Raw genomic sequence first — 22,555 nt, 5'->3', positions numbered from 1 at the left:
ACTCGTGCACTCACTGTAGTAGTCTCGCCACGCTGCACTATTTTCATATCTGTGTTGACCAATACTGGGCACTCATGCCAGAGTAGCATCTGCACCACTTGCACACTGACTGAGGAGTATCTGCAACAATTGCACAAACGACGGTTATTGCGCTACTAGTCACTTTAAACTGCATACACTCCTTGAAGTCTCTGCGCCCTTTGCACAATGATCATTGCACCGGACTATTGGTACATTAGTCATTCAAACTGCTCTAATGCAATTGTCCAAAAAAATAAAATAAAAAATAAATAAAACATTAAAATTGTACCAGTTTTCTCATTGTCTTTATGTCTCAAAAGTGTTCTCTACCAATTGACTGTCTGTTGTCGTACAAGAGCGGCTCCAACTACCGGAGACAAATTCCTTGTGTGTTTTTTGGACATACTTGGCAAATAAAGGTGATTCTGATTCAGCAATTCAGGGAAGCTCCTTTTATACCCAATCATGGCACCCACCTGTTCCCAATTAGCCTGTTCACCTGTGGGATGTTCCAAACAGGTGTTTGATGAGCATTTCTCAACTTTCTCAGTCTTTCTTGCCACCTGTCCCAGCTTTTTTGGAATGTGTTGCAGCCATAAAATTCTAAGTTAATGATTATTTGCTAAAAACAATCAAGTTTATCAGTTTGAACATTAAATATCTTGTCTTTGTAGTGTATTCAATTAAGTATAGGTTGAACATGATTTGCAAATCATTGTATTATGTATTCTATACCTTATTTTAAATTATTTTTAACCAATTAAGGGTTTCTGTTTGTTTTCAACCAAAGAGTACTGCACTGTATTTAATTGACATTGCAATGTCTTAGTGTATAAACAAAAGCATGCCTTTCCATGCTCCATAAGATTAAATGTCACAATATACTTATAAACTATCTCAAGATAATCTTGCATAACTGTTATTTCAAACAATGATACAACTCATGTGCAAGGTTATTAATAATAAAAGCCAATGTTATTAATAATAAAAGCCAATGCCATCATAGTAATTGCTTAATGAGATAAATCATGTAACAATAACAACCAAGACAAGCCAAATGACATGCAGTAATATTCACATGCAGGATTAAAGCAGTTTTATGACACATTATTATTAACAGTCAGTCTTAACCACATCGCAACCCTCACGCTCCACTCATCTGTTTCATGCTAAAAGATTGCGACCAGCAAATTACTTTCTTTTGTCTCCAGTTAATCAAGCTAATGATGCCCGCCCAGCAAAGATAATAAACTATTCTCACCACAAAGGCCAATAAAGGAAGACTATGGAACTTGATTCAAGAAAAGCGAACTCCCCTACCCTTAATCCTTTCTTAATATGTGATATCCCTTTTTTTCTCTCTTCAACCCTGCCTCTCACTTTTTATCTACTCCTTTCTGCCCTTCAGAGCTGCTGAGTGACCTTGAGCTCTTTTCCCCATTCTGCCTCTTACTCTTTTCTCAATCTACACTTAAAATCTCTTTTCCCACAACCCTTCATAGTTTCTTCTTTAACCTCTCGATGTTATACAGTCATGCTCACTATTATTGGCACCCATGAAGTTTAAGAACTAAATGGGGAATATCTCCTGAAGAAAATAAATCAAGTGAAACAACATTTTTCTGTAGTGAACTTGTGTTTGATACAAAAGAGCAAATGATAAACAATATTTTATGGACAGATGAAACAAAAATAGAGGTTTTCAGCAATGCACACAAACAGTATGTTTACAGACAGCGCAATGAAGCCTTGAAGGAAAAGAATACCCTGCCAACAGTCAAGCATGGTGGAGGATCAACAATGCTGTGGAGCTGCTTCGCTTCATTTGCTACTGGAGGCCTTGACTGTATCATAGGTAGCAAGAAATAAAAAAAAATATCAATATATTTTAGAGTGAAATGCCTGAGCCAGTGTAAGAAAACTTGGTTTCCGGTGAAGATCATGGGTCCTCCAGCAAGTAAAAAGAACCAAAGCACAATGGTTGAAAGGGAAAGCAATGACTGTTTTAAAATGGCCAGCAATGAGTCCTCATCTCAATCAAACTGACAATCTTTGGGGGGGAACTGAAATCTTCCATTGGGGAATAGAACCCTGCAAACGTTCAAGAGCTTGAACAAACTGCAGAGGAAGAGTGGGAGAAAATACCACCTGAGTGTAAAGAGCTTATAGATGGATACAAAAACATGTTTGGAGGGTGTCATCACTACCAAAGGGTGTGCAACCAAATATTAATCACTGCCAGCCTTCCCAGTTAACATGGATATTTGACTTCTAAAGCCGTCAATGGCAGTGAATGTGCTAAGGAGGGGTGCCAATATTTGTGCACATACTGTTTTCTGTTTTTCTAAATTGCAAAAAACAATTTTCTTTGTTAAATTACTTTGGACCTCCAATTAAAAGACCCTGGTGATATAAGTTTGGTACATTTCCATTTATTTCTGAAGATATTATACAGGTTATGTAAAAAATGAAAGGGGCGCCAATAATAGTGAGCACGACTGTACGGTAATATGCTGAAAACATGTAATTCACATGGTATACATTAAAAATAAACTCACCAGTACTCTTTCCACTGCTCCTCTTCAAAAATGTCCTCTGGGATAGGATCAATCAACACCAGATCTGTCACATGCCTGTCAACAAAGAGGATGCACATAAAAGTGTATCCGTGTCAATTCTCAGTCATCCAGGTCTTGGTAATCTTGAAAAGTTGAATAGAGGAAACTGGATGTTTCACGTCAAATTCAAAAGGCATCTTCAGTTCTAAATCTTATGTGCAGAGTTGCCCTATTTACACTAAATAAAAACACAAAACGCAACTAATACTATTTCTATGCACACAAAAGGCCTATTTCACTCAAACATTGATCAAAAATCTGTCTAAATCTGTTCGTGAGCACTTCTCCTTAGCCAAGATAATCGATGCACCTCACAGGTGTGGCAACTCAAGATGCTGATTAGACAGCATGAACACACCGAGCAATACAGCTGAACCCGACTGAACTGTTGCGCAGTGTGCGTAGCTTGGCAACTGTTTTCATGAACAGCTGATCAGTGTGTCACTGGTTATGCCGAGATTCATTTTGAATCACAGGGGCACAGCATCGCAACATTGCAGCTTACAGCCAATCAAAATGCACATAAAGCTTTAACTCACACTAAAAATATATTTCCATGTTTAAGTGAGCAAGACACTGAACAGCCGTCGCACCGCCCTCAAGCCATATTAATAGTGTATATAAAGCATAAAACATTGTGTTTTACATGAATACTTTACAGTATTTATAATTTCTAATGTGCCTGTGGAAGAAGTGAGGCTTGTGGCCAAAATATACGCATGAATTACACACCGCACTGGGTAGTGAGCGAAATGCTTTTAAAATATCCCCTCACTCGCTATTATTCTCGTCCACGTCCACTCTCTTTAGCAACCAGCTTCTTCCTTAGCTTTTAATCAATCTTTTTATGAAAAACACATTGGGTGACACAATTTAGCTCATGCTCATTACGGGCTGGAAAGGTTAAGAGAATAAGGGTCATCAGTGAATCTGACGTCATATAAAAGTACACAAATGTAATCACCAGAAATGTAATACTGTAGAGACAAGTGGACTTTTCCTGATTGTAGTTTAAATTCCCGTTGCACAGAAAAATGACCTCCACATCCAACATCTCCAGAATTGTTGGACAGCATTTTTCAGTTTCCACAACTCCACAGAGCCATTAAAAAGGAATGGACCTATATTCCACAGGCCACAATCAATACACAAACGCACACACGCAAACGCACACACACACATATATATATATATATATATATATATATATATTTAAGTTCATGTTTTTTCCTCATTAATGTACACACAGCACAATGACCTAAAGTGTCCTGGTGCCAATTGCATGTGTGGACACCCTTATGCTTGAACATGGTGTTCGTTATGGACTAGCCGTGGTGAGCACAGGAGTCCAACAACAGAACACAACTCGGGTTCTGATCAGGGGGGCCGTTCCTCACAATCACGCACCTTGAGGTCTCACTGTCCTTGCCCACGTGAGCATTGAAGTCCCCTAGCTGAACGATGTAGTCCCCAGCGGGAGCGCTCTCCAGCACCCACTCCAAGGACTCCAAAAAGGGTGGGTTGTCATATGTGTGTGTGTTCCAGGTTTTGTCTTCCCCCCCCTGTTTCACACACACCTGCTCATGTGAGCATCTTCATCACCTGTGCCTCGTTCACCCTAATTACCCCTTGTATATAACCTCGTGTCTCATTTCCTCTCGTTGCCAGTTCGTTGTACCTTGTCGTCGCGTTCCACCATTCCTTGTTTCCACGTCATAGATTCACAGTAAGACCTGACCCTGTTCCGATTATCGACCTTGTCTCTTTGCCTCATGTTTTTGGATACTGTTGCCTCTCTTGGATTGCCTGCCTGTGTACCGACCTATGCTCGTCTATTAAACCTCTCTTTTTGGAAACTGTCAATTTGTTTTGGAGTCGTGCATTTTTGGGTCCTATCCTCTGTTCCGTTCATGACAGAACGAACTGGCCAGAACATGGACCCAGCAGACTCAGACCCGGTGCGCAAAGCCCTTCAAGCGCAGGGTCAACGCCTCGCGAAGCAGGATGAGCAGATTGCCGCCCTACACCTTCATCTAGAGGGACTGTCAAGGAATCAGGACAATATGATGAGACAGGTGGCCTCGCAGTTTGAACTTCTTTTGACATTTTTTCAAGAGAAGGAACCAGTGGGCACCACACCCAGTACTGCCACGGTATTTCCGTGTGAAGTAGTCACCATGCAGCCACCTGCCACCTCCGCTGCTGTCTGCCCACAGCTCTCTCGACCGGAGAGGTTCTCTGGAGAATCTGGGAACATTAAGCCGTTCATCACGCAGTGCGAACTCCACTTTGAACTGCAGGGAGCCGCCTTCCCCACCGAGCGGGCAAAGATCGCATTCGTCATTTCCCACCTGACTGGTCGTGCGGAGGCGTGGGCTACTGCTGAATGGAGCCGCAATTCCGCCGCGTGTCATTCATGGGCTTTTTTCGTCAAGACTATGGAGCAAATTTTTCAATTTTCCACTCCTGATCGTGAGGCAGCTCGCTCCCTTGTCACCTTACAACAAGGCAAGCGCAGGGTGTCAGATTACGCGATTGAGTTTCGCATTCTAGCAGCTGAGACTCATTGGAATAATCGGGCGCTACTCGATGCCTTTTTTCAAGGACTATCCCCCGCCGTCAAGGATCATTTAGTCCCGCTAGACCTGCCACCCGACTTGGACACTCTCATCGCTCTCGCCCTCAAGATCGACAGAAGGCTTTTGGATCGCGAGCTGGATGGAGATCGGCGGAGGGATGCTTCACCGCGCACTTGGAGGACGAGCCTCGGTGACAAGCCAAACCAAGGCAGATTCCCTGCTGCCAGTCTCAATCCACTGGCTAGCGTCACCACGGATGAGCCCATGCAACGGGGCAGGTTCCGTCTCTCCTCTGAGGAACGTCAACGCCGGCTGAGGGAAGGGCGGTGCTTCTACTGCGGTCAGTTGGGTCATTCCGTGAGCAACTGTCACGTCAAAGTTGCCGGTGCCGGTAGCCAGGGCACGGGAGAGGTGAGTCTGAATTTCATTAAGGAAGACCCTACACGGGTTCTTCCTAAAGTGACACTATGCTCTCCTGATTTATCTCAAGTGCCCACCTGTTATCAGGATATTAAAGATGTTTTTTCCAAGTCCAAGGCCAAATCCCTTCCACCCCACAGACCTTATGACTGTGCTATTGACTTGCTGCCTGGAACCACACCCCCACGAGGGAGGTTGTTCTCTCTTTCAGGGCTGGAACACAAGGCCATGAAGGAATACGTAGAAGAATCACTGGCAGCCGGGATCATTCGCCCATCTTCATCCCCTGCGGGAGCAGGATTTTTCTTCGTGGACAAAAAAGACAAGACCCTGCGACCCTGTATCGATTACCGGGGTCTCAATGAGATCACGGTAAAAAACAGGTACCCTCTTCCTCTCATCTCCACCGCCTTTGAGTTCCTGGAGGGAGCCAAGATTTTCACAAAACTGGACTTAAGAAATGCATATCATCTAGTCAGGATAAGGGAGGGGGATGAATGGAAAACAGCATTTAACACACCAACGGGACATTATGAATATTTGGTAATGCCTTTTGGGCTTACTAACGCTCCAGCTGTTTTCCAGAACCTTGTCAACGATGTCCTGCGCGACATGTTGAATGTTTATGTTTTTGTTTATTTAGATGATATTCTGATATTCTCCCCGGATGAGGAGACTCACATTATTCATGTCCGCTCTGTTTTGCAGCAGTTACTGCAGAATCAACTCTATGTCAAGGCTGAGAAATGTGAGTTCCACCAGGCGTTTCTTTTCTGGGTTTCGTCCTGGCTCAAGGTGAAGTCAAGATGGACCCTTGCAAAGTCGATGCCGTTATTAATTGGCCTACTCGTGCATTTTTGGGTCCTATCCTCTGTTCCGTTCATGACATGGGTACTCTGAACTGCTGTTTGGTGCATAGGCATAGGCACAAACAACAGTCAGGACCCGTCCCCCACCCGAAGGCGGAGGAAGGCTAACCTCTTGTCCACCGGGGTCAACCCCAATGTACAGGTTCCAAGCCGGGAGGCAATAAGTATACCCACACCTGCTCAGCGCCTCTCACCGTGGGAAACTCCAGAGTGGAAGAGAGTCCAACCCCTCTCGAGAGGACTGGTACCAGAGCCCAAGCTGTGTGTGGAGGCGAGCCCGACTATATCTAATCTGAACTTCTTGACCTCGCACACCAACTCAGGCTCCTTCCCTCCCAGAGAGGTGACATTCCACGTCCCTAGAGCCAGCTTCTGTAGCCGGGGATCGGCTCGCCAAGGTCCCTACCTTCGGCTACCGCCCAACTCGCACTGCACCCGAACCCTATGGCCCCTCCCACAGGTGGTGAGCCCATGGGAAGGGGGACCCACATTACGCTTTGGGGCTGTGCCCGGCCGGGCCCCATGGGTGCAGGCCACCAGGCGCTCACCTTCGAGCCCCACCTCCAGGCCTGGCTCCAGTGACCCGCGTCCGGACAAGGGAAAACGCAATCCAATCATTTCTCTCATCATATGGGGTTTTTGCAGGCGTGGTTTGTCTGGTCACTCACCTCGGACCTGTTTGTCATGGGTGACCCTGCCAGGGGCATAAAGCCCCAGACAACTTAGCTCCAAGGATCATTGGGACACACAAACTACACCACGATAAGGTGACGGCTTAAGGATGGGTGTATGTATGTATGTATGTATGTATATATATATATATATATATATATATATATATATATATATATATATATACACCGTATTTTCACGACCGTAGGGCGGACCGTATTAAAAGGCGCAGTCTCAGTTACTGGGTCTATTTCTGTATTTAACGCATACATAAGGCGCACCGTATTATTGGGCGCAGGCATGGTAAAACATACGCTGGCTTAAAACATACGGTAGCATGCATGCACGCTAAAACAATGTTTTTAAAAAGGCAGCGGGAGCAAAACTGAGTTCGGTTGTACTTTATTGAAGTATTTAACAATGTACTGTTATTTTTTTATCAATCCTCATCCACAAATCCATCAAAGTCCCCATCTTCTGTATCCAAAATGAACAGCTTGGCAAGTTCTCAATCAAACACGCCAGGATCGAGTCAGTCTCGTTGCCGTGCGAAAGCTCGAACAACGGTGCAAGCAGACACGTTAGCCCCAGCATCCACAATCCATTCACAAATGTTGGCGTAACTCGCCCGGCGCTGCCTCAGAGTCTTCGTAAAGCTGTGTTCGCCATCTGTCATCCATGACTCCCACACCGCTCACTTCACTTTGATCGCCCTGTTTACACGGATGTCCAGCGGTTCGTCAAGCCTTCCGGAATGATGGCAAGCCCCGAGTTATTGCAGTCAGTCAAATGGTGACTGTAGAGACGCTTCTCACGGCTGTTCTTTCCTCATTAATCCTTTGCTCAACTCCGGCCACTTCACCTTGTTTCCGCGTTTTTTTTTGTTTTTTTTTGTTTTTCATCTTCTTGACTTGGCAAAAGCTCATTTTCCTGCTTCCTCCACTTGCGAACCATGGATTCGTTGATCTTGAATTCTCTGTTGGCTGCTTGATTAACTTGTTCCTCCGTGTAACTGATAGCTTGCAGTTTAAACTGTGCTTCATAAGAGTGTCTCTTCGTAGGTGACATTTTCGGGGGTCCTTAGCCAAAGTGATGTTGTTTTGCACAATGTACACCCCGGAAATGCTCCCAGTGAGTCAAGCGGTAAAAAAATGTAAAATAAAAAAAAAAAAACACCCCAGCGCTATATACCTACTGGGGGCGTGGCTTTAGCATCCTACTTCACGCACCCTTCCCCTGTCTTCAGCCACGTCCGCTTTTCCTCTGTGTAAGCAGCGTGTCGGCAGGTAAAAAAATGCTAAAAAAAAAAAAGTCAAGCCGAGCGCTCATCACACAACAACTTTTATAGATGTTGGAACTCGGTGCACACATAAGGCGAGCCGCATTATAAGGCGCCCTGGCCATTTTGGAGAAAATGTAAGTGCTCCTTATGGTCGTGAAAATACGGTGTGTGTGTGTGTGTGTGTGTGTATATATATATATATATATATATATATATATGTGTACCCCGCCTCTCGCCCGCAGTTAGATGGGATGGGCTCCAGCATACCCGCGACCCTAGTGAGCATAAGCGGTGTAGAAAACGGATGGATGGATAATCAAAAATTTTCCTACTTGAGACTTACACATCATGTATGTGACTGTAGAACCTGCTGTTGAGTGTGCCTATCTCCGAGCCAACCAATATGAAGGGCACGGCGATCCCAGCAGCCAGCAACAGACGGTGCAGATCATCCACCATCCTTGAAGACAACACAAAGCATACAGTAGGTCTGTGATTAAAAATAGGGTCAAAAGCAACCTAGGCTAGGAGGTTATTTATCAATCTAGGCCAGTGATTCTCAAAGTGTGGTACGTGGGCTCTCTCGTGGTATGCGAAAGAATCACTGAATAAATTCAATTAAAATTTGGAAAATTTAAAACGAAATATAATCAAATATAATAGAATCAAGTTTGTAGATATACATCAGCTTATTTAAACCTTTAAAAAAAACTAATCCAGTAGAATGCTTTTTTTCCTTTTACTTTTCATGTGGGGTATATTTTTTATTTGTCAGGTTTTTACTTAAGTACAGAAAATGTGCTTATTATCACTAAAGCCTCAGCCTCGGCATCTTTTTTACTGTATTTTTGTTGTACTAGGAGAGCTAAATATTTTTTGAGGTGGTACCTGATGTTAAAAGTTTGAGAACCACCGATCTAGGCAATGTCTTGCACATGCATTTCGTCACATTTAGGCAGAAACCTCATATGCCAAAATATGGTCAGTTTCTTATTTTTTTCACAAATCGATATTAATGCTCAGTCCCCATATTTTCTGTTTATTTTATTTTATTTTTTACAAGTTATTAAGCAATCTTAAGTGTTGAAAATAGTTTGTGAGCAAATGTACAGTGCCGTGAAAAGGTATTGGCCCTTGTCAAATTCTTACATTTTTACAGTTTCCCCACTTTGTTTAAGATCATCAAACAAATATTTTGAAATGGTGAATTCATTTATTGAGGAGAAAAAACTATTCAAAATTACCTGGCCCTGTGTGAAAAAGTAATGGTCCCCTTGTTAAATCATGAATTCATTGTGGCTAATCACAATTTTTAATTAATTTTCACTTATCACACCCAAACCTAATTACTTCAAGACCTGTTCAATCACAAAATCACTTAAACATAATCTGTCTGACAAAATCAAGTCAGCCAGAAGATCTAAAAAAGCTGCAACAAAATGACACGATCCAAAGAAATTCCAGAACAATCGAGAAATAAAGTAATTGACATCTATCTGCCTGGAAAGGGTTACAAAAGTCATTTCTAAAGCCTTAGGATTCCAGTGATCCATAGGGAGAGCCATTCATCTCAAATGAAGAAATTATGGAACAGTTGTGAACCTCCCAAAGGAGTGGCCCGTCGACAAAGATTACCCCAAGAGAGCAGCAATGACTCATCCAGGAGGCCACAAAGGAACCCAGGACAAAAGAAATGCAGGCCTCCCTTGCCTCAGTTAAGCTCAATGTTTATGACACAAAAATGAGGACAAGACTGGGCAAAAAATGAAATCCTGGATAACAACATCCTTCTCTCAGCCATAAATCTTAAAAAACAGGTGATTGATGGGGAATCCAGCACCACGATGACCCAAAGCACACAGCCAAGGAAATGAAAGGATGACCGCAGGCAGTACGGGTCGGCAGTAACACATCCAGCACCATCACTCTGAACACGGGGGTCCCTCAAGGTTGTGTGTTGAGTTCCGTCCTCTTCAGCCTGCTGACCTATGACTGCACACCAACATATAGCTCCAACCTCTTCATCAAGTTTGCAGACGACACAACTGTCCAAGTTCCTGGGACTCACCGGGGACCTCTCGTGGACCAGCAACATTTATATAAAATACATTTTCTCAATGAAAATTTCATTTATTAAGTGAAAAAAATCCAAACCTACTGTATCTGCTCCTATGTGAGAAAGTAAGTGAGCTTGAGGGCCCACAATGATGGTCGGATGTTCACCTGCAGGATTTTCTGCTCGACAGCAGAATTAATTGTTCCATTAATCACACCAAGTCATCCAGATCCTGAAGTGCCTAAGCAGCACCAGATCCTCAAACTGCCATGACCATGTTTGACTGTTGGCAAGATCTTTTTATCAAATACCATTTTATTTTTACGCCGCCTGCAACAGGCCCCACACATTCCAAAAAGTGTAACCTTTCTCTCATCAGTGCACAAAATATTTCTCCAAAAGTTTTGGCGATCATCAAAATGTTTCTTGGCTAATGTGAGACGAGCCTATGTGTTCTTTTTTGTCAGCAGTGGTTTTCTCTTCCATTGATCCCATTTTATCCCAGTGTCTTATGGTTGAGCAACAAACACATTTTTCTTTTCATTTAACCTTTATTTAGCCAGGAAAACCTCACTGAGATTAAAACTCGCTTATACAAGAGTGTCATGGTCAAAAAGTGTCATGACCTGAACTGAGGCCTAGAGTTCTTTGGATGTCATTCTGGGTTCCTTTTTTACCACCTGGATGAGTCGTCGTTGCACTCAAGAGTAATTTTGGTTAGCCGACAAATTTTCTCCGAGCATAATGGCTCTGAACCAAGGTCATTGGTCATTGAACCATTGGTTCTTGGCTTGCAAATGGCTTCGTGACATCTTCTAGACTGATAGATTTCAATCATTTTGTTTGTCATTTTTTTCTTCAATCTCTTTGGACTGTAGCATGATGAGTTTATTTTCATAATCATGCAATCTATTTCATATTGTTATGAATGATTTAAGTAATTTCTTGATTCAACAAATCAAGGGGGGGGGGCAATTACTATTTTACATAGCGCCAGATACAGATCGTTAGGTCAGATAGTTTGGATTTCCCTTCCCTTCATAAATAAAACCGTAATTTAGAAACTGGATTTTGTATTCACTTGGTGTGTCTTTGTGAGATATTAATAGTGCCTTGATAACACAAACATATAAATGTGATAGATGTGAAAAAATATCCATCCATCCATCCATCCATTTTCCATACCGCTTATCTTCACTAGGATTGTGGGCATGCTGGAGCCTATCCCAGCTATCTTCGGGCGAGAGGCGGGGTACACCCTGAACTAGTCACCACCCAATCGCAGGGCACATATAAACAAACAACAGTTCACATTCACACTTACGGGCAAGTTAGAGTCTTCAATTATCCTACCATGCATGTTTTTGGTATGTGGGAGGAAACGGGTGTACCCGGAGAAAACCCACGCACGCACGGAGAATGAAAAAATAAAATAGAATTAAAAAATAAGGAAAGGGGCAAATAGCTTCTTTGAGACTTAAGAATCAAAAAGCCTTACACCAAGACATGCCTGCTTGAGGGTGAATAGAATTGCCTGACCTAATGAAAAAGTGAGCAAATGTTGTGCTAAATACAAACATTGTGAACATAAACCATCTTTTTGATAATCCTAAAATAATTGATACGTTTATATTGTTTACATTGTAGAATTTAGATAATCACCGTCCAGTTGTGGAAATCCCCCAAAACTTCTCAGTTCCTGTGGTTTCATTCTGCATCAGACGTTTGCTAAATCCCAGCCCCATTCGGTCATAGGTACAAACCTGCACAGTGTACAGGGAAGAAATGGGTAAACAGATTTTTCAATGGTCTTCATAATTATGTCATCAAATTCTACCAAGGAAGCCTGTGACCTAACTTTGATCATATTTCAGACAAATAACATGGGGCAGGCTGTCAGCCCCAACTTTCTGCTGCAATGAGCCATTTGGAGCAGAGACGAGAAAAAGAAAAATCATGCCCTGAGAAATAGTATCTCCTTCAGAGAAATATCTATCGTCACCGCGAATTTACTCAACACTATCATATCATTGCCATCCAATAAAAAAATTAATTAATTAAAAAAAAAAAAAAGACAATACGACAATGACAATAAGTAAAACTCTCAGACTGTCAGCGCATTACAATGTTACAACAATCACAACATATCAATCCAATGTACTGTATTAATTTCTCACCTTTGTCAATGTGGCGACACTCTCTTGGACATAAAACCAAATGTCTGATGACATTCCAGTTGGTGCATCTAGTATAACTAAAAATAGGGCTAAGTTAGCATGATGACATAAAACAGGCACATATAGAGAGATATGGCATAAAATCATGTCAGATTTGTATTATTCATTTTAAAAACAAAAACATGACAGATTACCAACTGGTTTTCCCTGTCCTTTACATAAAAGATGCATTCTTTGACCCAAGCCGACATCTACCATCTGGCCATCTAGATAAGATCACAAAGCAAAAAGATTCAACTTTACAGAACCATGTATTGCTGAGAAATTTGATTGTTGAATTTTATATGATGGCTTTACTCAAAGCAAACTTGAAATGAGGAGGAAATGTGGGAATTTTTAATTGAAAACCTTTTGGCAGCAGCGTCTGTCCTTCTCTTTGCAGTGATGCATAGTTGAGGAATGGAGGGATGATGATGAATAAAAGCAAACACTTTCCAATGTTCATGAGCACAGAACTGTGAGAAAGTTGGCTTTTAACCTCGGCTGTGCTGCGTTGTCCATCTTCTGCTTCCTGAATTTTAGAAGTGGGGAAATAGCTACAGTATTAAATCACATCTTAAAAGAAATTAAGTACAATAGTTAGTTATTTTAATGATAAGAAAACAGAAGTTATGGTATTTGGTCCCAGTGGGCCTTGTAAATCCCCCGTTGACACATTACCAAAAGCCAACAGTCTCAAACTTTGCTTTTAAACTGGACAGTGATTTTAAACTGAATTGGCAAATCAATGCGGTTGTCAAAACCAGATTTTTCATTTTAGGCAGCTGGCTAAAGTTAAGCCTGTTCTTTCACAACAGCACTTTGAAACAGTAATCCATGCCTTCATTACGTCTCAGATGGATTACTGTAATGCACTTTATTTTGGAGTCAGCCAGTCCTCCCTCAGACATCGCCAGTTGGCTGAGAACACTGCTGCTCGCCTCCTAATTGGACCACGTAAGAGGGAGCCCATAACCCCCAATTCTGGCCTCGCTTTACTAGTTTCCTGTGCATTTTAGATTCCATTTTAAGATTTGTTTGTTTTTAAATCTTTAACTGATCAAGCCCCACCTTAACTCTCTGAGCTGCTTCACCCCTACACTCGTGTATGTTGCCTCAGGTCAACCGACTTGACGCTCCTGGAGGTGCCGAGGATGAAACAAAGGCTCAGAGTTGCTTTTTCTGTTGTTGGTACATCTCTGTGGAATAACCTCCCCCTAAATATTAGGCAAGCCTCCCTCACTGTCCATCTTTGAAACTCATCCTAAAGCACATTTTTATTTTTTACCACGAGATTCTGCAGTGTTTTAGTGTTTTTTATTATTATTGTTTGTAACATAGCTACTAATCTATTGTTTTAATTTGCTCTATGTTTAATTGTTTTTCCATTTTTATTTTGTATATAATGTACATCACTTTGTGTGTAGCTGTGGTTGTTTTAAAGTACTCTATAAATAAAGTTGAATTGAGAGAGTTAAGCTGTTCTTCCTTTTTCTCTGCACCATACGTCCTTGTTCTGTGTCGACTTAGCCGTTTTGTTTGTGTCTTTTAACCATGTAGAACACATTGTTTGATAGTAAGGAAAGCAGTCCAGGAAGCTGTAGGAGATGGCTGCCACTTTGTTTTTATCCTATTTATGTTTGTAAGGTGTCAGGTAAGAGACCTGTGTTTGATTTTCATTATTTTATGTTTGTAGGGTGTCATGTAAGAGACCTGTGTTTGATTTTCATTATTTTATGTTTAGGATGTTTAGTTTGGTAAAATCCATTGTTGTATTTGTTGCCTCAGTTAAGGTCATGTGTTAATGACACAATATTAAAGACGAGAATGGGGGGAAAAATGGCATCCATGGCAGTGTTCCAAGGTGAAAGGCACTGCTGACCAAAAATAATATAAAGGCTCATCTTACTTTTTCAAAAAAGCATTTGAATGATTCCAAAGACTTTTTATGCTGTTCTCTTGGGGTAATCGTTGTCGGCCGGCCACTACTGGGAAGGTTCACCACTGTTCCATGTTTTCTCCATGTGAGGATAATGGCTACGGTTCGCTGGAATCCTACAGCTTTAGAAATGGCTTTTGCAACCCTTTCCAGACTGATAGATGCCAATTACTTTATGTCTCGACTGTTCTGCAGTTCTTTGGATTGTGTCATTTTGTTGCAGCTTTTTTAGATATTTTGTCCGACTTGAGTTTTTCGGGACAGATTCTGTTTAAGTGATTTCTTGATTGAACAGTTCTGGAAGTAATCAAGCTTGGGTCTGATCAGTGAAAATTAACCAAAAATTGTGTTTAGCCAAATTTAATTAATGATTTGACAAAGGGGTAATTACTTTTTCACCCAGGGTCAGGTAATTTTGAATAGTTTTGTTCCTTAAAAAAATTTATTACCAATTAAAAACAGCATTTTAAGTTAACTTGGGTTATATTTGTCAAATATTTACCTTTGTTTGATGATCTTAAAGTTGAGAAACTATGCAAAAATGTAAGAATGTGAGTGCTTTTTCACAGCACTGTAGATCTCCCAAATAAACATGCTCAACCGATACTTATAATTTTAGCAATCGCTTAAAAAACAATATTGTTAAACTGGAAAGATAAACAACCTACCAACATTAATCAATGGTAAAATCTTGCCATAGAGTATATAAAACTCGAAAATATCTCAGCTAAACGTAATAATGAAATGGATAACTTGAAATGGTCACTTTCCATTAGAATGGTGAACCTTGAATCTTGTTTGCCTGAAATGTCATACAGAAATGTAATGTAATGTAACGTGTAATGTAAAAGTAATGTAACGTGGCCAAATCATATCTTTTTATCTTAGACTCCCGTGCATGCCATAGGGTCACTTGGATGTACTCAAACCCATAGCCTCCTTGCTCCCGATCTGTGGTGTGGGCCCCCGGGGTGGCTGGACCTGTTTCCCCCTCCTCCTCTTGAGTTGGGTTTTGGCGTTTTTTTTTTTTTTTTTTTTTTTGGCGTTCTAATTTTGTTAAAGATTTTAGTTCGAATCATGGAAGTTGATGCACATGATTTGTTTTCACAATCCACATAAAATGATGCAGAGATGTGGGCCCCACCCAGGTCTTGCGTTTGACACCTTTGATTTACATGAAACTAATTCAACTCGAGTGTGCCAACTTTCTGAATACGCCACACTCTAGGTATCATATGTAATGAGTAATTGTGATTTACTAAGAAATTACAAGTGAATGGAGAGGAATGTGACTGAACTGAAATGCCAGATGCCAAGCGGTAGAATACGCTTTAAAATATTGGAAGAATATTTCTTAAATATTCTTGGTGCACATTGTGGATAAAGAAATTCACGCAATTTATAGTCCCCGTAATCATTATTTGAAGAACGATTGATATCCATTGGTTTTATGCATTTGGATTTATTAGGAATTTCCCGTATGGACAAAAAACGAGAGTGCTTTCAAATACAAATTAGCATAAAGGTTTTGTGTAATTTGCATTTACTGACGTTTGTAGTTCACTCGTCCACTGTAAGTTGAATGCACAGTATTGAGCTGATTGTAATTCTGCCTTAATTTACCTTTTTAGCAGCACCAGCTTTGCCTTCAGGTCTTTTCTTCATTTTGAATAAAGTCCTTTAAATCTTAGCAATACGGCAGACGAGAGGGTAAACGTCCGAGTGCAGAAAATGAATTGAACAGCTGTAGCAGTAGTTTCCTGGTGGTGGTACGGAAGCTGGCGAAGGACAGACCCCACGCCAACGCGTTGCTTTGCTGCCAAATGACGACATCGAAAATATTTAGTATAAATCGTATAATTTACTGCAAATCAAGAAATGGTATCTCCAACCTACAGTAGACGATAACATTATCCGTTTTAATCATACTCAATATCCCACCTAGTATCTTAATTTGGCAAATATTTTTATTAAGGTGGCAAACAAAACTCTAAAACTCATGGTAGCAGTAGTAGTAATAGTAGTCGTAGCGCCTTTGTGACGCTCTGGAAAACAGAAACGAGTACAAGTGGGTACATCGCAATTTTGCCCTGCGGAGGTCGCTGTATTCCACAAACTCAAGTAGTAGTATAGTGCAGTTTTGTAGATCGTCAATCATCACCACGTCAAAACACAATCAAATTTAACAGGTCTTATTCTTTCTTCTCATTTAGCAATGAGTGACTGCACCTGTGGGAAATGTCCAACTTCTGAAATCACCGCATGAAGATCATGACAAACTGAAGCTGGGAATTTTTTTTTTCATTATAATAATTACAATCCCTCAAGGGGAACTTCAGTTTACACGCTACTTACTGTGCATTTTTGTGTCACACATATGCAGGCATGCGAGAAGAGATGTCAGAGTGGAATCGGTGCACATTTGGACAGTGGGCACTGCGACAGTAGCCAGGAAGCGGACTAGCATCTCTCCAACAACTACACGCGTGTATAAAATTGTTGGTACCCCTCTGTTAATGCAAGAAATAACTTGAATCTGACAACCGTAATAATAAAAAAAAATGTAATGAATGATGGTACCCCTAGAAAAGATTGAAAATAATTTGACCATAGCAACATGATCAAACAAGCTGTGTTCCCTAATTAGCATCATAGGTGTCTTCAAACTTCGGTCAGTCAATCAGTCACTCGGCCTATTTAAAGGGTGACAAATAATCGATTCCAAACTGTGCTGTTTGGTGACATGGATCAGAGGAAGTGAGGAAGAGCGTTGTCTCAGGAGACCTCCCTCGACGTGGAAGTAAATTGATGACAAATTGAAGAGACGGATAATACAAATGGTAACAGAAGAGCCCAGAACATCCATCCATCCATCCATTTTCTGAGCCGCTTCTCCTCACGAGGGTCGCGGGCGTGCTGGAGCCTATCCCAGCTGTCATCGGGCAGGAGGCAGGGTACACCCTGAACTGGTTGCCAGCCAATCGCAGGGCACAGAGAAACAAACAACCATTAGCACTCACAGTCATGCCTACGGGCAATTTTAGAGTCTCCAATTAATGCATGTTTTTGGGATGTGGGAGGAAACCAGAGTGCCCGGAGAAAACCCACGCAGGCACGGGGAGAACATGCAAACTCCACACAGGCGGGGCCGGCGATTGAACCCCGAACTGTGAGGCTGACGCTCTAACCAGTCGGGACACCGTGCCGCGAGCCCAGAACAACTTCCCAAAAATAATTAAAGGTGAACTCCAAGGCCAAGGTACATCTGTGACAGATCGCACCATCTGTCGTTGTTTGAGCCAAAGTGGACTTCATGGGAGACAGCCAAGGAGGACAACACTGTCGAAAAGTAATCATAAAAAAGTAAGACTGGAATTTGCCAAATTGCATGTTGACAAGCCACTTAGCTTCTAGGAGAATGTCAGATGGACAGACGAGACAAAGCTGGAACTTTTTGGTGAGGGACATCAGCTCTATGTTCACAAATGCAAAAATGAAGCATACCAAGAAAAGAACACTGTCCCTACCGTGAAACATGGAGGGGGCTCTGGTATGTTCTGGGGTTGCTTTCCTAAATCTGTGCAGGGTACAATGAAATCTCAGGACTATCAAGGTATTCTAGACAGAAATGTGTGTGCCCAGTGTCAGAAAGCTTGGTGTCAGTCCCAGGTCATTGGTCTTGCAACAGGATAATGGCCCAAAGCACACAGCTAAAAACACCCAAGAATGGCTAGGAGCAAAACATTGGACTATTCTGACATGGCCTTCTATTGGGCAGCCGTGGCCCAATGGTGGGCAGCCGTGGCCCAATGGTTAAGATCATCGCCTGCCACCGTGGGGGACCTAGGTTCAAAACCCCGACTGGACCATCCGCCAACATCCCCCGGACTCACGGCTGTGGTGTCCTTGAGCAAGACACTGATACCCCGAAATGCTCCCCGGGCGCTTCAGCTGCCCCCTGCTCCAGTGTGTTCCACTAACATGTGTATGTGTTCACTGTGATGGGTTAAATGCAGAGAACAAATTTCGTGTGCACGCATGCATGTTCATGACAATAAAAGATGATTGTTCTTCTTCTTCTTCTGTTCTTCTTCTTCTTCTTAGCCCGATTGAACATCTGTGGAAGGAGCTGAGACATGCCGTCTGGAGAATGCACCCTTCAAACCTGAGAAAACTGGAGCAGTTTGTGCCATAGTGAGCCAAAATACCTGCTGAGCGGTGCAGAAGTCTCAATGCAAGGTACAAAAATCATTTGATTGCAGTGATTGTGGCGGCATGGTGGCCGACTGGTTAGAGCGTCAGCCTCACAGTTCTGAGGACCCGGGTTCTATCCCCGGCCCCGCCTGTGTGGAGTTTGCATGTTCTCCCCATGCCTGCGTGGGTTTTCTCCGGGCACTCCGGTTTCCTCCCACATCCCAAAAACATGCATTAATTGGAGACTCTAAATTGCCCGTAGACGTGACTGTGAGTGCGAATGGTTGTTTGTTTCGATGTGCCCTGCGATTGGCTGGCAACCAGTTCAGGGTGTACCCCGCCTCCTGCCCGATGACAGCTGGGATAGGCTCCAGCACGCCCGCGACCCTAGTGAGGAGAAGCGGCTCAGAAAATGGATGGATGGATGGATGCAGTGATTGCCTCCAAAGGTTGTGCAACGAAATATTAAATTCAGGGTACTACCATTTTTGTCAAGGCCTGTTTCACAAGTTGTTGTTTTTTTTCAATAATTCTGTTGAACCACAATTCAAAAGGAATCTCTGATTTTCATTGGTTAATTTTCAATTATTATTATTTTTTTTTTAATCTATAGTACTTTTGTCAGATTCAAGTTCTTCCTGTGACCACTATGGGTTTTTCTTTCAGTAACAGAGGGGCACCAACAATTTTATTCACATGTGTACTTGCCAGTTTTACATTTGAGAGTGGCCCTCTGGCTCCAAAGTTCAAGTCGTTCCAGATGAGTTACCGCCACCCCATGTTGGCTTGTCTCAAAGCATCCAATCAAACTTTCCTCAAAATTTTTATTCGTCAAGACAGCTGTTCCAGCAAATAAGTCTCTCCAAATCACTATTTTATGCATTCATACATGTGTGATGCAGCAAATAGTGCTGTCTGTACCATTCAGTTACTGCGACACACACATACTGACGATTCTTCAGTCATTAAAAAGGTGGGCTGCACAGAAATTATGAATGTCAGGCATTGACAAACCATCAGGCTATGAGTATGTGGGTGGGTTTTGCTTTAGAGTACTAAGGGCTGATAAAAGTATTTGGTGAAGGGTGTCTCTTTTTTTGGTATCATTCCATCTCCACATATTTAGGACTGCAACACAATGGTACAATGAGACATAGCTTCTTCCAGCACAAGACAATTATTTTTGAAAAAAATTATAAACTTTGGGAAATCAAAGACCACTTGTTCCATCAAAAAAAAAATCTAAATTTATCAGAAAAGATTTCAACTAAATTTACCGCAAGATGTGATTTTTGATATGGCATCCACTTGCATTTTCAGGGCCCTTTTCACAATCTGCAGTATTATTATGCTCCTTTTAATAATATTTTCTTGATTGCCAGTTAGACATTGAAAAGAAAATTTTCATTTTCTTGAATAAATATGATGCTACATGTCCCTTAGCACAAACACAAAAGAAGAGAATCTTCTTTGTATTTCATGGCTATTCTAATTCAGTATTTTTCATAAATAATAGAACAGCTAATCATCCTTCAGGCTATGTGTAACATGTTCACATATGGTGCACACAAAGCAAAGAGTAATTATTTTAGTAACAGGTCACTGTGACACCATCTTTGCCATTTGTGCCATGTCTGGAGGCAGCAGTCATTTTTAAGGTGTTGCTTCTCCCCCGCCAGTCCTGACATTCAGCAAAGTCTTACACAATACATTTCACCCTTGGTTACCGGACACCTCTTGTGAGCATTCATTATATAGTTTGTAAAAACAACAACAACAACAAAATTATATTTAAAAAAAAATAAAAATAAAAGAAGAGCGAGTGAAAATCCTAATACATTATTTTGATATTTGTCACATGCTGCTGTTTCTCTCCATTTTGGCCTCCTCCAAAGAAGCAAATCTCACTTCTGCGCTGCCAGATCTTGTAACATCAAATGGACAGTTTTAGAAACATTTGAGACTGCATTAAAGGTAGACGAAAAGTCATTTTCTGTTTGTCTATTTTATCACTTGGAGCAGTTTAGCTGAATGACTCCACTGACTTCACACTTGGGTTTCACCAAAATACTGCTTGGGCCCTCATATGTGAAAGGTTGTTGGTTTGGGTTTAATCAATCCACCTGAAGGATTGGACTTTTGATGCTACAATGCTCCTGTATCCTCAAAGGTACTCAAAGGTTCCGTATTATTCAAAAAGAAATACTAAATTATATGTTTGTGCAGAGTAGGGTTTTTTGGGGACCCTTTTTATATCCAATAATTGCTTGAAAGCCACAAACTATCTACCAAGAAAATACGTTATTTCTAAAAAAAATAAAAATAAAATTTAAAAATACAATGTCTCCTACATTTATGTATGAGTGAGCCCAGAGGTGTTTCAAGAGGCATTGCAGACTTTAGCCTTCAGTCTTCAGGCTCCATGGCATTGCTCATCGATTTTAGTCCCACACTGCTGAAGTGCACTATCAAACAATACACTAACAAGTCTTTATTTATACTTAAGAAATCCAGTTTCTCCTTCAGTGGGCATGAAGTCCGACTATTGTCAATGTGACCAGACATGTATTTTCTGCATTTGGCCTTCAGCTTCTCTTGCAATTGATACTTAGCAGTACAAACACCATTACTAAAGATAAGTAATATTGAAATATATGTATTTTGTATTTTAGTTGCACGGAAATGTCTGATTGAATCCCTCATCCCTGTAAGGGAAGTTGTGGTTTTTATGAGGTTGTATTTACTCAATGCCAAAAATTTAAGGTCATTAAAATTTGTTTTTGCATCAAATTAGTACAACAAATTTAAAATTAGGTCATGTAAAATTAGCGTATATGCTGCATTACATTTATGATGCTGGAAAAAAGGTCACTAAAAATGAGGGATTAAATTTTTTTTTTATCGGACATACTAGAGTTCACGTGACTGAACAGGAATGAGTATTTGACTTGACTTGATTTCCTTAAACATTAAGACTCATTTCAAATATATACATCATGAAAATGTTATGACTTTTGGCTTCAGCACAGTGAATCACCCAAATGATTTGTTTGGCAGTTTCTCCGTGGAGGCCCTTCCTTAAACTACCCACACATATTTGTTTCCTTTAATTTATCTGGGCTTGGGCATTGAACTCACAACGTGTGCGCAAAAGGCAGCAGCATGCACCACTAAACTACCATACATTATGAAAATAATGCAAATCATATGCTACAGGCTCTGTCATCTCCAGAGCGCACCGCAATTCAACACCTCACGGTGAGTTGAGGTGATCTCCAACACCATCATCAAAACATCAACATTTGTACGAATCGTGTCCATCCCTTCAGTAGGTATAAGTGCATTCTTACATTGTCCTGTTTTCTTGTTTTTGTTTAGTTTTGTTTATAAATGCCCTGTTTTTAATGTAGAAAATGTCCTGTGTGCCATCTTGGCCCAAGACTCCCTGGAAGAAGAAGATCTTGTATCTCAATGGGACAATTCCTGAAATGAAATAAATAAACAAACCAAGAAAATAGCCTGCACATTTTATGATTGCCTTGAATTTAATACTACAGTATTACTGTCCTGCTCTGCTCCTGTCAGATGCAGTCAAGGGGAATCAAGTTGAACCGAGACTATATACTTAATTTTCATTTAATAAACATACATATTTTATTCCTGTAAGTATTGTATTATTTGAAATACCT

The 22,555-nt window shown here is 41.3% G+C and overlaps 1 protein-coding gene across 1 annotated transcript in view; it reads right to left on the bottom strand.

Moving 5' to 3' along the window:
• The window catches only part of si:dkey-122a22.2 (uncharacterized), a 33,578-nt gene extending 17,097 nt beyond the window's left edge, over positions 1-16,481 (bottom strand). Inside the window, exons 1-7 of the mRNA XM_061777007.1 lie at positions 16,296-16,481; positions 13,103-13,265; positions 12,889-12,960; positions 12,695-12,771; positions 12,180-12,280; positions 8,805-8,921; positions 2,580-2,654 (exon numbers count right to left, since the gene is read on the bottom strand). Of these exons, the coding sequence (XP_061632991.1) occupies positions 2,580-2,654; positions 8,805-8,921; positions 12,180-12,280; positions 12,695-12,771; positions 12,889-12,960; positions 13,103-13,265; positions 16,296-16,337 (647 nt within the window). The 5' untranslated portion in view covers positions 16,338-16,481. The remainder of the gene's footprint in view (positions 1-2,579; positions 2,655-8,804; positions 8,922-12,179; positions 12,281-12,694; positions 12,772-12,888; positions 12,961-13,102; positions 13,266-16,295) is intronic.
• Between the last annotated feature and the right edge of the window lie 6,074 nt (positions 16,482-22,555).

Source organism: Phyllopteryx taeniolatus, chromosome 6, assembly GCF_024500385.1.
Source record: "Phyllopteryx taeniolatus isolate TA_2022b chromosome 6, UOR_Ptae_1.2, whole genome shotgun sequence".
Lineage (NCBI taxonomy): Eukaryota > Metazoa > Chordata > Actinopteri > Syngnathiformes > Syngnathidae > Phyllopteryx > Phyllopteryx taeniolatus.
The sequence above is the reverse complement of the archived record's forward strand: the minus strand, read 5'-3'. Positions and strand labels throughout refer to the sequence as shown.